The sequence below is a fragment of the Scyliorhinus torazame genome, chromosome 17 (assembly GCF_047496885.1).
Source record: "Scyliorhinus torazame isolate Kashiwa2021f chromosome 17, sScyTor2.1, whole genome shotgun sequence".
NCBI lineage: Eukaryota > Metazoa > Chordata > Chondrichthyes > Carcharhiniformes > Scyliorhinidae > Scyliorhinus > Scyliorhinus torazame.
This window is the reverse complement of record NC_092723.1, coordinates 145,893,488-145,911,058: the sequence shown is the minus strand read 5'-3', so window position 1 is coordinate 145,911,058 and position 17,571 is coordinate 145,893,488. Positions and strand designations below refer to the sequence as shown.

Below are 17,571 nucleotides of genomic sequence, written 5' to 3'. Positions count from 1 at the left end.
ATTGATCAGGTCTGCTGTCAGTCACTATTAATGGGCGGGGCGCTGTGTGGATCGCGCGTCGCTTCCAAGAAGAAATTGAGAAAGACGGGTGTCCGCGCGAAGCTGGAGGAAGCGGTTGAAAATGTCTCCCCAGGTGGCGAGTGATAGCCCGGCCGCTCGTCTTTTAGTCGTTGTCTGAGACAGTCAGGTTCCAGGACATCCAATAAAGATTCCCCCCCACCACCGGTCACTGAATGATTGACAGGAACTTGTGCCCGGCTCACCTGTCTATGATTTAAACATCAATCGTCCCAAAATGTAAGTCGTAGATTTTTTAAAAAAAAACAATTTCTAAATTGAATTATAGGATTAATTACTCTAATTATAATCAATTATTAATTATGAAATGGGAATATTGACTTTGGACAGTTATTTTTAAGGTCAGATGTGCATCTCCATTTGAAATTGCGAATTATGATTTTTTTAAATTAATTACCAGGTGACTTTTTTTGTCAATCTCTCAACCGAATGCGGATTTTTTTTTCGCCGCAGTCACGTTTATGTCTATAGACGCAGAAAGTGCTGGAAAAAAACTCAGCAGGGCTGACAGCATCTGTTCCGAAGGGTCTCATTTGGACTGGAAAGGTTATCGCTTTTCTCTCTCCACGCATGCTGTCAGACCTGTTGAGTTCTTTTGTTTCGTATCTCCAGCAGTATTTTGCTTTAATGCCAATATTTATTTTTTAAATGATAGTTTTCCTTTATAAAATGGGTTCCGCAGGTCCAAGTGCTGGCCGTCCAGAGGCCGGTCTGGTATTTCTTTCAGCAGGTTACAATAATGTGGGGCTCTGAGCCCTCTCCCGCTTCTGCACGGTACTGCTCCATCGGTCCCTGTTGCACGGGCCGGCATGGCACTGGTTTGCTGCCAAGTCGAGACAGCAAACCAGTTCCACATTCTGTTGAGTTCCACATTCCCCATCTCTCCCCCCCCCCCCCCCCATTGAAAGAAAAAAATTCTCATCTCTAAGGGTGACTTCCTAATTTTAAAACCGTTTCCCTCTAGTTCTGGACCGACGCCCATAAGAGAGAACATCCTTTCAACACCTAGCTTGTCAATACCGTTCAGGATCTTTTATACTTCAATCAAGTTTTCATAGATTCCCTACATTGTAGAAGGAGGCCATTCAGCCCATTGAGTCTGCACTGGCCCTTGCTCTGATGAGCACCCTACTTAGTCTCAATCTCCTGTCCCCTATCCCTGTAACCCCACCTGGGACCTCGGAGCAGTGAGGCAGCAATGGTAACCACTGTGCCATCGTGCTGCCCTAGACACAGGTATACTCTTAACTCTAGTGGAAACGGCTGTATTTCCAACCTATCTTCACAAAAAACCCCACTCATTCTAGGTATCAATCCAGTAAACTTCTTCTGAACCATCTCTGATGTGCAGGAAAAAGTTAACCAAAGTATCTGCTAATATTCAAACTAGTTCCGTTTCCATTTTTTAATGTGGCATTAAGACCCTTTGTTCCTAAGGCTGCAGCTACAGGTGTCAATGGACACTCGGTTTACTGTGACGGAATGGTGAGAGAGGAGAATAACTAGATAGTAAATGGGGTGGGTGGGCAGCACTGGCTAGCACTGCTGCCTCACAGCACCAGGGACCTGGGTTCAATTTCAGCCTTGAGTCACTGTGGAGTTCGCACTTTCTCCCCATGTCTGTGTGGTTTCCTCCCACAGTCTTAAGATGTGCAGGTTAGTTAGGTGGATTGGCCATGCTAAATTATCCCTTGGTGTCCAAAAGGTTAGGTGATGTTACTGAGTTACGGGGATAGGGTGGGGGTGTGGGCTGAGGTAGGGTACTCTTCCCAAAAGTCGGTGCAGACTTGATGGGCCGAATGGCATCCTTCTGCATTGTAGAAATTCTATAATGCTTGTGTATTGTACAATATCTTTGATAACATGACAGTCTCCTATTTTCAAGGGAGGAAAGCCTCCGGATTGTCATCTTTCCTAATCTGTTGTTCATATAAATTCTGGGATTTAAATGTGCCCTTCTCTGTACCTTGCCGATAACTGAATACACTTCTATCTATTTTTCTTTTGTTGAATACTGCCTTTGAAAATGAAAACTAGGTCAGCAGGGAGTTAAGGCACTTAAACAAAACTAAAATGATCCGCTTCTGATTGCTATCCATGTATTGCTGGTGCAGTGTGTGAACATCAAAGCAGCCCCTTGGGCATTGTCACTGAGCACAGGGCAGACCTTTGGAACAACTCCCAACTGTAACTGCACTTCTCCGTAATTCATTGGGTTCTGAGTATCTTTATGACCATGAATGTGTTGGCTAGGTTCTACAGAATTTTGGCATTGCTGCAGTGCCTTCCACAGTTAAGTAACCCATCAATCGGCGCCAAGGTCCGATCCTGGTTCTGGGTCACTGTCCATGCAGAGTTTGCACATTCTCCCTGTGTTTGTGTGGGTTTCGCCCCCACAACCCAAAGATGTGCAGAGTAGGTGGATTGGCCACGCTAAATTGCCCCTCAATTGAAAAAAATGAATTGGGTACTCTAAATTTTTTTTTTTTTTTAAACCCATCAATATTTTTCACTCATGAAGACTCCTTATGGAACCACTCCTGGTGCTTATGGAACCTCGTGCCAGCAGACATTACTACTTTTGGGAACGGGGAAGAAACTGAGTAAAACTGTTATTGAAGGTTTTAAAATGTATTGTTTGTAATGTTTTCCCAGCTAGAGTTTTGCTTCAGGATGGCCAATATCGCTCAGGGAAAAGGAAAGTGGAGGGACAGTGGGCTGGGAGATGTCATTGACTTCCTGCTGGCAAATGCCCGGCTGGTGTTGGGTGTTGGAGGGGCTGCTGTACTCGCTATTGCCACGGTGGCTGTTAAACGGGTGAGTTGGTACCGCTAAGAGTTTTCTATGGGCTTCCTATTGTATCGCATCTGTGGGTTGATGTTTTGAAAGGGATGAATAAGCTGAGGATCTCTTTTGGGAGGGGGGAACAGATCACATTAATTCAGCATCACCCACACAATTTTATAGTATGGACAGTATGTCCCTTATGACACTGGACAAAGGTGGAGGTCAAATCAATCATGAGTCCCTGTTTTAACTACTCTGTATTCACCCCTTTGGGATTGTTCAGATTGAGGTCTGTCAAGTTATTAACGATTGAGATTTTACATGGAACAAAGCAAAGCAAACTTGTTGAGATCCTTTTGTATTCTTTTAGATGTTTGACAAGGCCAGTGATCCACCAGACAGCTCCCTGGACAAGATAGTCACACAGCCAGTGAAGCAAGATTACACCTGGATTGATGCACCTCCAAAACTGGTGAACATGCAGACAGATGAATCTCTGCACGGAATGCCGAGTACCAAATCCAACCATGAACACGGTAAAGCTGTGCTCCTAAACTGTAATTCTCTAGTGGAAGGGAGGTGGAGGAGGACAAATTAGGGAATTGAATATAAAAACATAGACTAATCATCATCAGGAATTATAACTATCCTGATATTAATTGGACAGAAAAGGTAAGTATGGGGAGAAGGAAATGGAGTTCCCAATGTGTATTTTCAAATAAGGAAAGATTTTTCCAACGTTTTCTATTTTTATTTTAGATTTCCAGCACCTGCAGTATTCTGCCTTTTGATTTTAAAAAAAGTCAAATAGGGGAAGGTTTGTTGTTGGATCTAGTACCAGGGAATGAACCTGAGCAGATATGAGAAGTAAAGCATCTAGACAACAAGTGAAGAAATTAGATAAAGCTGATTTTGAGAGACTGAGAATAGAACTTGGGAAAATAAAATGGACAACAACCTTGACAAACATCAATTGGTACAATCTAGTTGATATAAATAGATGGGAGGAACCCTGGCTCAAATGACTGCAACTTTTACTTTTTATAAAATCAAACGTGGAGGAAGAGTCACAGACCACTAATTAACTTTAACAAAAAAAATGGAAAAATTGGATTATAATACAACACTCCTTTACTCCCCCTTTATCTTAACAGTTACACATAGGCTTTAAGATTAATTTGATTTGATTTATTGTCACATGTACCAAGCACAGTGAAAAGTATTTTTCTGCGGCCGAGGGAACGTACGTACAAAAAGAATAATCAACAGAGGACATTGACAAATGATACATCAACAAACAGTGATTGATTACAGCACGGAACAAGGGGCCAAACAAAGCAAATAAATGAGCCAGAGCAGCATAGGGCGTTGAGAATAGTGTTCTTACAGAGAACAGATCAGTCCGAGGGGGAGTCGTTGAGGAGTCTTGTAGCTGTGGGGAAGAAGCTGTTCCTATGTCTGGATGTGTGGGTCTTTAGACTTCTGAACCTTCTGGCTGATGGAAGGTTCTGGAAGAAGGCAATGCCTGGGTGGGAGAGGTCTCTGACAATGCTGTCAGCCTTCTGAGGCAGCGGGAGGTGTATACAGAATCAATGTGGGGGTGGCAAGCTTGTGTGATACGTTGGGCTGAGTTCACCACACTCTGCAGCTTCTTGCGATCTTGGAACGAGCAGTTGCCATACCAGGCTGTGATGTAGCTGGATAGGATGCTCTCTATCGCACATTTGCACAAGTTTGTGAGAGTTGATGCAGACATGCCAAGTTTCTTTAGCTTCTGTAGGAAGTAGAGACATTGTTGGGCTTTCCTGATTGCTGCATCAACGTGAGTGGACCAGGACAGACTGTTGGTGATGGTGACCCCCAGGAACTTAAAGCTATCGACCATCTCCACTTCGGAGCCATTGATGCAGACCGGAGTGTGTGTCGTGTTACGCTTCCTGAAGTCGATGATCAGTTCCTTGGTGTTTCTGACATTTAGAGAGAGGTTGTAATGCGGATGACAGAAGTACTTTTGAAGCTACACTGGTCAAGTTCATTTTTTAAGGCACACTGATTTAGCTGTGGTCAAATACACACTCTGCTCTGAGACCAAGTTAGTGTCTGTGGATTTCTTCCTCGGAATCCCCCAAACTCTAATCCCAAAAACACATTTTAAAATCTTCTCTTGTAATAAGGGTTTCCATTAGCAGGTTGCATTTGAATTCAAAGGACTCTTTTGAACAGTTTCTGCTCCACGTCTACCAGCGAATCTACTCCAGAATTTACACCAACCCCTTTTAGGAAATTTGTGTCTTTGCTACTTTTACTCATCTAGCCACCGGTTCCCACAATTCGTTCAATTAACTTCTCAAAACTGTAGCAAAGTATCACAAACCTTAGAGCTACTTCAGATATCTTTGTGACTTCTCACTAGCCAGCTTCTTTACAGTTCTATGACCTGAAATGAACAGTACACTGTTCTGCTCCCAGTTCCTCTTTGTTCCTTTAACTTCAGGCTCCCTGGAAACTCCTCTTCATTTCTCCAGTTTCCTTGAGATTTCTGGCACTGGCTTTCTTAATCATTACTCCTTTGTCTGATTTTTCTTCTGGCAAAGCTGAGAGAAATGTCCCCACCCCTCCCCGCCAAGTGTTATAGCTTCCAGCTAAACTAAAGAACAGGGGGGGGGGGGGGGCTCCAAACAACTATATTTACTCTTCACACTGTAGCTGCCTCTATCAGTTTTAACTTAACCAACCCCCCAACACACACACAAAAACATCTTTGTCCAGTATGAATCTAACTATAAGATCCTTCCAGGCACAGAAACATCAAATTAAGCCTGCCTAAAGCTATAGCTTACTTCTAATGTTTACTAATATAACTTAAATTCCTTAAAACTACCTTTTTCCTAAAATAATTTGGAACAATTTAGGCAAACATTTGAAACTGTGTTCAGAGCGAATATAAAATAGATTAAGCTAAAAGGAAAGAACAAATGCAACACTAGTGGTTCTCCCTAGATGAATAAAGATATAAAGCATATGTTAAGGATATCTCAAGAGGATTTGCATATAGGAGAACTGCGGTCTTGTTTCAGTTGTACAGAAGCTTGGTTAGACCGCACCTGGAGTAGTGTGTGAAGTTTTGGTTCCCTTACCTCAAAGGATATTATTACCATAGAGGGAGTAGAATAAAGGTTTGTCATACTTATTCTGGGATGGTGGGACTGCCTTATGAAGAGAGATTGGGCAAACTGGGCCTGTATTCTTAAAGTTTCAAAGAATGGGAGGTGATCTTATTGAAATCTACAAAATACTTAAAGAATAGGGTATCGATCCCGGCTCTGGGTCACTGTCCGTGTGGGGTTTGCGTGGATTTCGCCCCCACAACCCAAAGGTGTACTGGGTAGGTGGATTGGCCACGCTAAATTGCCCCTTAATTGGAAAAACTGAATTGGGTACACTCAATTTATTTTTAAAAAAGAATAGTGTAGGTGCAGGTAAAAAGTTTCCTTTAGTTGGGGAGCTACAACCTGGAGGCACAATTTCAAAATAAGGGGGATGCCACTCTTGACCGAGATGAGGAGAAATTGCTTTCCACAAAATGTTGTGAATCTTTGGAATTCTGTGCCCCAGAGGGCTGTGGGATTTCAGTCATTGAGTATGTTTAAGATAGAGATTGATAGATTTCCGATTAGTGTAGAAGTGACCGATCAGCCATGATTGATTTGAATAAAGCAGTAGGCTTGATGGGCTGAATGGCCTACTCCTGTTGCGATATAGGCAGCAGAGGGACAGAAAATAACAGAAGATGAAGAGATTGGGAGATAAGACAATTCGGAAGTCCAAGAGGATCAGTGAAATCAAAATATTAAAGAACATAAAACAGAATAGTAAAATATTTTTCAGGCACATCATTGGAAAAAAGGAAGACTCATGGGAATAGGACCTTTCGGGAATAGGAGGGATAGATAGGATAATGATACAAATATGGTAGACATATTAAATAGCTTTGCTTTGTTAACTACTAGGGAGATGGAACAGGTAGACCGGCACAGAAGATCAAATGAGCAATGAGATCAGCACTCTTTTAATTAAAAAAAAAAAAGGATGTATTAAATAAACTAATCAAACTCTGGATTAAAACCCCTGTTCTGGATGGATTGCATCCACTTATTTTAAAATAATCTTGGGGAAGAAATAACAGAGGCATTACTAAACATTTAAGAATGTATTAGAAAAAGTAGTGGCAGAGGACTGAAGGATGACTAGTGTAACTATTTTATTCAAGAAGGTGGAGACCAAGCTCAATATTGTTATTATGAAAATTAATCGAGAACATCTAGAAAAGAGAAATACAATAATGAATATCCAGCATGAATTTCAAAGGGGAAAATCTAGCTTGTTCAGCCTTTATTGAAGTTTTTGAGAAGTTAACTGAGTAGACTTGGTAATTTATCTGGATTTTCAAAAGGTATTCTATAAAATGTCCCATAATAATATACTAATGAATATGGCTAGATAATGTGGATTCAGGCAAGTGGAAGAATGAATTGTGAGCTGGCCTCAAGACAGCGAAAGTAAAGGGGCGTTATTGAGAGTGGCAGAAGTTGGGACATGGTGTCCCACAAGGATCAGTGCTGGGACCAATACTGTTCGCTATTTACATTAACAATTCGGATTTTGGAATCAAAAGCACAATTTTAAAATTTGCAGATTATATGAGGGGAGTGGGGGAGGAATCCAACAAACTACACGAAGATGTTAGTAAACACACAGTATGGGCAAATAATAGTAAAATACTACCTCAATTTATCTATGTTGAATTTCATTTGACAAAGAAGAATAGGAATTCACTTATTATTTGGAAGGTGCAAGTCTAGGTGGTGCAGAGGAACAAGGGGATCAAAATACAAATACACCAGTCACTGAATGTTGCACCATATGTTAACAGAGCCAGAAAACCAAGCACTGACTTGATTCCCAGAACAGTAAGAAGTCTTACAACAGCAGGTCCACATCATTGATTCCCAGAGGAATAGAATTAAAATTTAGGAAAGTTATGCTGAACCTATATAGAACTTTGGTTAGATCATACTTTTTTTTTCTTTTTTATAAATTTAGAGTACCCAATTATTTGTTTTTCCCCAATTAAGGGGCAATTTAGCATGGCCAATCCACCTAACCTGCACATCTTTGGGTTGTGGGGGTGAAACCCACACGGACACGGGGACAGTGACCCAGGGCCAGAATTCGAACCCAGGTCCACAGCACCGTAGGCAGCAATGCTAACCATTGTACCATGTGCTGCCCCTAGATCATACTTGTGTGCAGTTCTGTTTGCCATATATAAAAATGTGCAGGCACTGGAGAGGGTGCAGAGGAAACTTTCAAGAATTATACCAGAAATGTGTGGGTATACACATCAGGAAAAGATTGGCAGGAAATCTTTTTTTTTTTCTCTTGAAAGAAATAAGGCTGAGGGATGACCGAAAAGTACATAGAGAGAGAATGATTCCTCCTGTTGGTGTAGATCTCCAAATTTCTTTCTCTGTCAGTCTGGCCTCAATAAAAGTTGAGACGGATTCGCACGTAAACAGAAGTTATTTATTTAGCTTGCAAGCTTGAATCATCTTACAGAAATGTAAGAGACATCCAGCTTCTTACATCCCAGAAAACGACTGAACTAAAAGACAAAGGGATCTCTGCAAAATCAATTCAAATGGTATCAAGTTTCACATACTCGACGGACATAGGTCAGCCTATGTCCCTCCTGACCTGTTCGATCTATTCTGATTGGCTCACTTCCAATCCCTTTCTCTGGCCCCTATCAATGCAGCATCACTCTCATAGACCCACCTCTTCCTGCTTTTTCCATGCGGTCTCAAATTCCTTTGTCCCTAACTGCAAGAATCAAAGTGGCTTATTTCTACATTACATTAACTAGTAACTCTAAAGTAACTATTTTATATCACATTCGTCATTGGGATGAGCGTAACCAGAGGCTAATATAATATTGTCACCAAGAAATCCAATAGGGAATTCAGAAGAAACTTCTTTACTAAAATAGTGACGAGAATGTGGAAATAGCTACCACGGAGTGGTTGAATAGTATAGACTTTTTTTAAGGGGATGCTAGACGAGCATTTGAGGGAGAAAGTAGAGGGTTACAATAATGGATTTGGATGAGCAAAGAGGGGAGAAAGCATGAGTGCACTATTAACACCACAGGCATGGACTGGTTGGGCTCATTAACCTCTTTCTGTGCCTTTCTTATTCCATATACATCCAGATAATTTCCAGGTAGAATATCACACATCAGGTCCCTAGCCTCGGGGACTGCACTCTTGTCAATTACTTCTCATTGTGCATTGAAACTATTCTCTAGAAATCAAATCAGTTGCAATAAAGTTTTGGAATGTTTAAAAGCTCTGTGGATAAAGGTACTGAGGAATAGCTCTGAACCATGTTGAAACCAGCAAGATCACAGGTTGATTCTTGAACTTTCACTCCACAGCAGAGATTACTTTTCCCAGATCTGTTTCACCTAAATATTTGGGATCGAACCTGGGACCTCGGTGCCATGAGGCAGCAGTACTAACCACTGTGCCACCGTGCTGCCCTCAATATTTGGAAAGTTGAGGGTTCTTTGCCTGTAACTAATTTGCACTGTACCTGCTCGGAGAGTGTTTGATGGGACAGTCTAGAGGCCGCTTTACTGGATCTAACCTTATGCTGTATCTACCCTTGGGACGTACAAGTTAAATTACGTTCCTCATCTTGATGAGTATAAAATTCATATATTGAATTTTTTTAATGTTCCAATTAACTCTGATTGTATTTTCTAGGGAATTGCCAAGATTATTTATTGGAGAGTGTGACACCTGATAGCAGTAAAGCTGACCACAGCGACAGTCTGCAGGAGAAGCTTCTAGCTTATTACACACTCCGATCAATCCCTCCTGTAGAGCTAAACCAAGCCAAGCAGTGCGCAATGAACATCTGCACTGAGCTGCAGAAATTTGTTCAAAGTAAGCACCCAAGCGTGCCCCTGGGAGAGCTGTACCTCAGTGGTAGTCTGTACAACGATCTCCAAATGGTGGCCCCTGACAACGTTTGCCTGATGCTGCCGCTGCTGCTTGAGGAAAACCTGTGGATCCTAGTTGCAGGGGAAGAAACCATACTGAACATCCCTGATCTATGGATGGTACGGAGGGACAACACTGAATATTTTCCCCGAGGCATCAGTTATTGGGATCGATTTATTGTGGGAAGGTACCTGTCACCAAAGTTAATCGTTGAGGTATTCCATAAGATGGTGCTGGAGAGTATGAACTGGATGGTGATCAGTACTTTACTGGATTGCATTATTCGACCAGAGGCTTCTGCTGAAGTCCTGCAGTTGAAAGTACAGCACAATGGGGAGAAACTCCTGTGCATTGATATCCTGCCCGTAATTGAAATGGAGGGTACCGTACTCGTCTCCAAGCCACAAATAAGAGGCAATCTTGTAAATATATGGCAGCAGAGTTTCTGGACTGCTGAGACCAGCAGGCTACGATCCTTGGACAGTGCAGACCTGGGCTTCAGATCCTTCTGTTTAAAAGTACTGAAAGCAGTCTGCAGGGACCAGCTATCACTGCGGAAGCTGACGGGCAGCCAACTAACCAATGTTATCCTGCACCTGAGCCAACTGGAAAAAGACTGGACCAAGGAAGTACTGGCTGAACGGGTTACTCAAACACTCAAAGAGCTTATTGGCTACTTGGAAATGGGCTGCCTGCCAGCCTACCTGAACAACAAGGTGAATCTGTTGTCCGATTTGTCAGAGGAAGAGGTTGATGAGATTGGTTATACCCTCTACTGTGCTGTGTCACATTTGGACATTCTGTTTAAGTGACAGGAACTGCAATGTAATGTCACACTAACTTCAAATCAGAGGGTTTTTAAATCTACAGTATTGGAACACTTCTTTAAATTTTAGGTAATAGTAACAGAAAATGCTGGATAAACTCAGCAAGTCTGGTAGCATATGGGGAGAGAGAAACTAAGTTAACGTGAGTCCATAGGACTTCTTCAGAACTGCAGAGGCGTCAAATGGACTCTAACCGTTATTTTCTCTCCACAAATGCTGCCAGACCTACTGAGGTTTTTTTTCTACAAATAATTTGATGCCTTTATTATGTATTCTACAGACTTACAAACATTACAGTTGATAAGACTGAAATATTCCAAACAGAAATGAACAATGCAGAGATACATGTTGTAGTTACAATTGACATTTGCAGAAGTGGCATAAATTACTGCCATGATTCATCACTTCCTATTATTTCTATACTTTTAACAAGTCAAATTAGCTTTGTTAGGGCAGCACAGTGGCTCAGTGGTTAGCACTGCTGCCTCATGGCACCGTGGTCCCAGATTTGAGCCCGGCTCAGGGTCACTGTCCGTGGGGAGTTTGCACATTCTCCCCATGTTGCGTGGGTTTTGCCCCCATAACCCAAAGATGGGCAGGGTAGGTGGATTGGCGATGCTAAATTGCCCCTTAATTGAAAAAAATGAATTGGGTACTCTAAATTTTAAAAAGAAATTAGCTTTGTTATTTACTTTGTAAACCAATAAAACATGAAGTAATTTAAAATACTTGAAATTACAAGAAACTTACTAGGGTATTTGGAGCTGTTATTGGATGGATATGAATAATGGGAATTTAAAGATTATATAAGTAGAAGGGTCAGATCCAGTTTTACTGAACTAGATGCAGGTTTTCCTTAAAACAATTACAAAACATTATAGTGTTCTCAAACATTGGGCATGGAAGTCATGTCTGGGTCAAAATGCAAAACTCCAAAATAGAGGTGTAGAAGCTCTTTTTTTTTTTTTATATAAATGCAGTATCTACAAATTCTCTATATCGGAGAGCTCAAACACAGACTGGGTGATCGTTTTGCTGAGCACCTTCGGTCTGTGCGAATTCAGACCCGGACCTTTCCGTTGCTTGCACAAGACCCTGCTCCCATGCCCACATGTCTGTTCTTGACCTGCTACAATGTTCCAATGCTCAAAGCAAACTGAAGGAACAACATCTCTTCCTGTTAGGCACGCTACAGCCTTCCGGAGTCTCAACATTGAATTCAACAACTTCAGATGATTAGCTCTACCCCACCTCAATCCCTTTGTTTTCATCCCATTTCATTTTAACTATCTGTTACCATTTCCTTCTTTCTGGTCTTTCATGTGTGTATATATATATATACATATTTAACCCTCTCCCCACATCTACATCTGTCACAAGTTTATCACCTGATAGTTTCTCTGCTGTTTGGCCTTTCACATATTCTGTTCTCTCTGGGGACAGCCATTAGCACTCTTGGTTTCTGTGGCAATTAGCACCCAGTTCCCTTGGTTTCTGTGGTTATGACTCATCTTTCATTCTCTCACTCCACACTCTCACTCCACAGTATAAATATTTCCCACTTTGTCTTTTAGCTTTAACAAAGGGGCATCTGGACTCAAACACTAGCTCTTTTCTCTCCCTACAGATGCTGCCAGACCTGCTGAAATTTGCCAGCATTTTCTCTTTGGGATCTACAAATCTATCTGTTGTCGTAACAAAGTATCAGTAGATTCAAGGGTGTCTTGGCAGTCACAAATCCCTGTCTTTTCATTAGAAGTTTGAAGTCTTTTTGGATAGTCCTCTTTTTAGCATGTTTGTACGAAGCAGCAAGAACATCACAATGCTGTTTGAAATAGAACTCCAAGCAATGTTCAACCACTGCAAATGTTTCTTCACTCGTTTTGGCATAGTGAGTAAACACACTATATTCTTGGCAAAATAGTTTCTTCTGTTTTTGGGTTTCTGCTTTATCTTCACAAGTTGTTTTCGTGCCTTGCTATTCTATCTTGAGACAGGGCGATGTGGTCAGTATTGGAGACAATTCGAGTATCTTCTCATTCTACTGGAAAGTTGGCCTCACTTCATTGTCATCTTCTTCATATTCATATTCAATATTGACTATCTTACCACTTCAACATTGCCTTCAGAGTCTTCCATTCTTTCCTCAACCACTCGTTTGACCTGCACACTCCCGTCCTTCAGAGCGGTAGCCGAGAAGGTATAATATCTGCTGCTGCCACAGTTTTCCTTTTCCTCTGCTGAAGACTTTCCAGTTGGATGAATTGAATTTAAAATGTTCCAGCAGTCGTGGCGGGAAGGTTTCTCACAGATTGGGTTTTCTTTTGGCTGCCAGGAAGCAGAGACCACCGCACAGGGATATAAATCGCATTGTTTGGAGTACTTGTCTTTTTCCGACTTTTTTTTTTTTGAATCCCAGCCCTTCCATTCCACCCTGGAATCCTGCTCTGGGTATTTTTTATATACACAAAGGTTTCACACTATCTCGAAGTCTTTGGATGTTGCTTCAGTGAAAACTAAAAGCGAAATAAAGCATAACGAATTATGAGAACTGATGCTGATCTCTCGGGAGCTAATCATGTACACTGGATCAGTGACTGGCTAGATTTTTAGGTGCTTCCCTTTTCACTATAGTTGTATACACAAAGATGGTATGTTTTCTGTTCCAAATCAGCTGTCTCTCTTTCTCTTTCCCCCCCCCCCCCCCCCCACCACCACAGATAACCCACCTTCAGTCCCTCTGAACACCCCTCCCTGGCGAAAGGTTGAGGTCCGTGGCCCCTCTTGTCCAAACAGTGGTGAAGGTATAAAATTAGGATTGTGGCTGTGTCCTACTATTTAAGTTTGAAGATAGAATCCAGAACAAAAGCTGTTACTGTAACTTCTGGGGCCAAAGGAATCTGGAAATACAATTATCCAAATCAGGAAGTGCCATTTATTTGTGCTGCAATATGAGGGACAGCAAATCCTGCACACGTGCAAATGCAAAGTCAATCTCCAGTCTGTGAAGTGAGGCAACAGTTTTGTTGCTGAAATTATGCATTTTTGTGAATGATGGTGTCTTAAACTGTCCTTTAGTTATTTAGCAACAAAGCAGAGCTTCACTTAAGTATCTCTTACTTTAGGGCAGCACGGTGGTGCAGTGGTTCGTATTGCTGCCTCACGGCGCCGAGGTCCCAGGTTCGATCCTGGCCCTGGGTCACTGTCCGCGTGGAGTTTGCATATTCTCCCCGTGTTTGCGTGGGTTTCACCCCCACAACACAAAGATGTGCCGGTTAGGTAGATTGGCCATGCTAAATTGCCCCTTAATTGGGACAAATGAATTGGGTACTCTAAAAGTATCTCTTACTTTAAACATTCAGACTCCGATTGTGCAGATGCAGTGTCAATCTATTAATATAGCTTGAGTTTTAAATTTAAGAAAAATAATTACTCAATGTGGGGCTCAAACCCAGAATCCTGGGATTAGAGTCCTATTAACTACCAACTAATCAAGTTCAATTAAAAAGCTGTTCTGACATTTACAGTTTCTCTCTGCAGTTTAACCAGCTGTAAGATGTCGCTACTTGGGAGCAGAAAAATGTTCTCCATAAATTAAAAACCATATAAAGCATGCTTTCATGTGTTGATGAAAAATTAATTAACAATTGGAAATAGATATTGGACCAATGGTATGTGCGTTAAATAGAGGCTCTTTGGGGTTAAACATTAATTAAAATTTCAATTGTGAACTGTATGGTTGACCATTCAGAATTATACCAATTGAGGCCAGCACGGTAGCATAGTGGTTAGCACAGTTATTTCACAGCTCCAGAATGCCAGGTTCGATTCCCGGCTTGGGTCACTGGCTGTGCGGAGTCTGCACATTCTCCCTGTGTCTGTGTGGGTTTCCTCCGGGTGCTCCGGTTTCCTCCCACAGTCCAAAGATGTGCAGGTCAGGTGGATTGGCCATGCTCAATTGCCCTTAGTGTCCAATAAGGTTAAGTGGGGGTTACTGGGTTACCGGGATAGGGTAGAGATGTAGGCTTGAGCAGGGTGGTCTTTGTAAGGGCTGGTGCAGACTCGATGGGCCGAATGGCCTCCTCTGTAAATTCTGTGATTCTATGATTTAAGTGATCACCCCCGGGACACAGTCCTCGATCCTCGTAGCCAGCACCTTTGCCAGCAACTTAGCAGCCACGTTGAGGAGCGAGATCGGCCTGTATGATCCACATTGCAGTGGGTCCTTGTCCCGTTTCAGGATCAAAGAGATCGTCGCCTCAGACATTGTCGGGGGCAGGGTCCCTCCCTCCCTTGCCTCATTAAAAGTCCTCACTAGCAACGGGGCTAACAGGTGTACGTACTTCCGATAAAACGCGACCGGGAACCCGTCTGGTCCCGGGGCCTTCCCTGCCTGCAATATCCCCAGACCTTTGGTCAGCTCCTCCAACCCAATCGGTGCCCCCAAACCAGCCACCTCCTGCTCCTCCACCCTCGGGAACCTCAGTTGGTCCAAGAATCGTCACATCCCCTCTTCCCCCGCTGGGGGCTGGGATCTGTACAGCTCCTCATAGAAGGCCTTGAATGCCTCATTTACTTTCGTCGCACTCCGCACCGTAGCTCACCTTCCATCCTTGACTCCACCTATCTCCCTCGCTGCCATCCTCTTACGGAGCTGGTGTGCCAGCATCCGGCTCGCCTTCTCCCCATACTCATACGTCGCCCCCTGTGCTTTCCTCCACTGTGCCTCTGCCTTCCCTGTGGTCAACAGGTCGAACTCCGTATGGAGATGTCGCCTTTCCCTAAGTAGTCCCTCTTCAGGGGCCTCTGCGTATCTCCTGTCCACTCTTAAAATCTCCCCCACTAACCTCTCCCTTTCCCTGCCCTCTATCTTCTCCCTATGAGCCCTGATGGAGATTAGCTCTCCCCTGATCACCGCCTTCAGCGCCTCCCATACCACCTGCACCTCCCTGTTGTCGTTGGCCTCCAAGTACCTTTCAATGCACCCCCTCACCCTCCCACACACCGCCTCATCTGTCAGCAGTCCTACATCCAACCGCCACAACGGGCGTTGGTCCCTCTCCTCTCCCAACTCCAGTTCCACCCAGTGCGGGGCGTGATCTGAAATGGCTATATCCGGGAGTAGGCTTTGTGCACATGGGAGAAAAAAGAAAATTCCCTGGCCTGCGGCCTGGCAAACCTCCATGGATCTACTCCCCCCATTTGGTCCATAAAACCCCTAAGCACCTTGGCTGCAGCCGGCCTCTTTCCGGTCCTAGATCTGGAGCGATCCAGTGCTGGATCCAACACCATAATAAAATCCCCACCCATTATCAAGCTTCCTACCTCCAGGTCCGGAATGCGCCCTAACATACGCTTCATGAATCCAGCATCATCCCAGTTTGGGGCGTATACATTTACCAATACCACCCACGTCCCCTGCAACTTACCGCTCACCATCACGTATCGACTTCCATTGTCTGCTACGATATTCTTGGCCTCAAATGACACCTGCTTCCCCACAAATATTGCCACGCCTCTGTTCGCATCCAGCCCTGAATGGAATACCTGTCCTACCCATCCCTTTCTTAACCTGACCTGATCCGCCTCCTTCAAATGTGTCTCCTGGAGCACGACCACGTCTGCCTTCAGTCCCTTTAAGTGCGCGAACACTCGGGCCCTCTTTACCGGCCCATTCAGGCCCCTCGCATTCCACGTTATCAGCCAGATTGGGGGGCCTCCCTGCCCCCCCCCCCCCCCGCCGACTAGCCATCCCCTTTTCTAGGCCAGCCCCGTGCCCGCGCCGCCCTCCAGTCCCCCGGACGGGGGACCCCCGCCGCGACCACCTCTTCTGTGTCCAATTCCCCCTCGGCCAGTGCAGCAGCGGCCCTATTCCCCCCCCCCCCCCCCCCCCCCCCGCGCTAGACACATGTCTAGCTCTTTTGCTCCCCCCCATAGCACTCCCGTAAGTCTGCTGACCCCGGCTTCCCCCGCCGTCCCATTGACCCCCCCCCGTGTGGGAATCTCCCCTTCAGTGTGCGCTCCTTCATTCTCCTCACCCCCCTCCATCCTTCCCTAGGGCGGGAAAAAGCCTGCGCTTTCCTAAGCCTGCCCTGCCCCCTCTGGCGCAGCTCCTGTCGCGGCCTTGTCTCATTTCCCTCATCCCCGAGCCTCCCCTCCCTCCAGCACCGGCGCCCACCGTCTCGTACAGTCTTCTCACCCGGTCCCTTTCCCCATCCATCACCCAATCTGTGGAACATTTCATGCGCGTGATTAACGCCCTATGTACAATAAACATCGAACATCCCCCCCCCCCCCCCCCCAACCTCACAAACCCTCAGTTTGAGTCCAACTTTTCAGTTTGAATAAAGGTCCAAGCCTCCTCGGGCGTTTCAAAATAGTGATGTTGATCCTTGAATGTGACCCACAATCGCGCTGGCTGCAGCATTCCGAATCTCCTTTCCGATGCAGCACCGCCTTGGCCTGGTTGAAACCCGCTCTCCTCTTTGCTACCTCCGTGCTCCAGTCCGGGTATATTCGGATCTCCGCTTTCTCCCATCTGCTACTCCGCTCTTTCTTGGCCCATTTCAAGACCCTCTGACGGTGAACCGGTGAAACCTCACCACAATCGCCCTTGACGGCTCATTAGCCTTGGGTCTCCTCGCCTGCACCCGATGTGCCCCATCCAGCTCCAGAGACCTCGGAGGGGCCTCCACACCCATTAGCGACTCGAGCATCGTGCTCGCATATGCCCCGGAATCGGCCCCCTCCACTCCTTCAGGGAGACCCAGGATCTGAAGATTCTTTCCCCTCGACCTGTTCTCCAGGTCTTC

General features: G+C 44.4%; 1 protein-coding gene across 2 annotated transcripts; it reads left to right on the top strand.

Annotated features, from left to right (window-relative positions):
- The first annotated feature begins 71 nt into the window (after positions 1–71).
- Positions 72–14,374, top strand: LOC140394221 (mitochondrial dynamics protein MIEF1-like). 2 transcript variants are annotated; one of them, XM_072481228.1, is made up of 4 exons: positions 72–297; positions 2,738–2,895; positions 3,236–3,401; positions 9,693–14,374. In XM_072481228.1, the coding sequence occupies exons 2-4, from the start codon at positions 2,752–2,754 to the stop codon at positions 10,742–10,744; spliced, it is 1,362 nt and encodes a 453-aa protein (XP_072337329.1). In that variant the 5' UTR covers positions 72–297; positions 2,738–2,751; the 3' UTR covers positions 10,745–14,374. The 2 variants fall into 2 exon arrangements, with proteins under 2 accessions (XP_072337329.1, XP_072337328.1); XM_072481227.1 differs by having other exon boundaries at positions 2,734–2,895.
- The last annotated feature ends 3,197 nt before the right edge of the window (positions 14,375–17,571 follow it).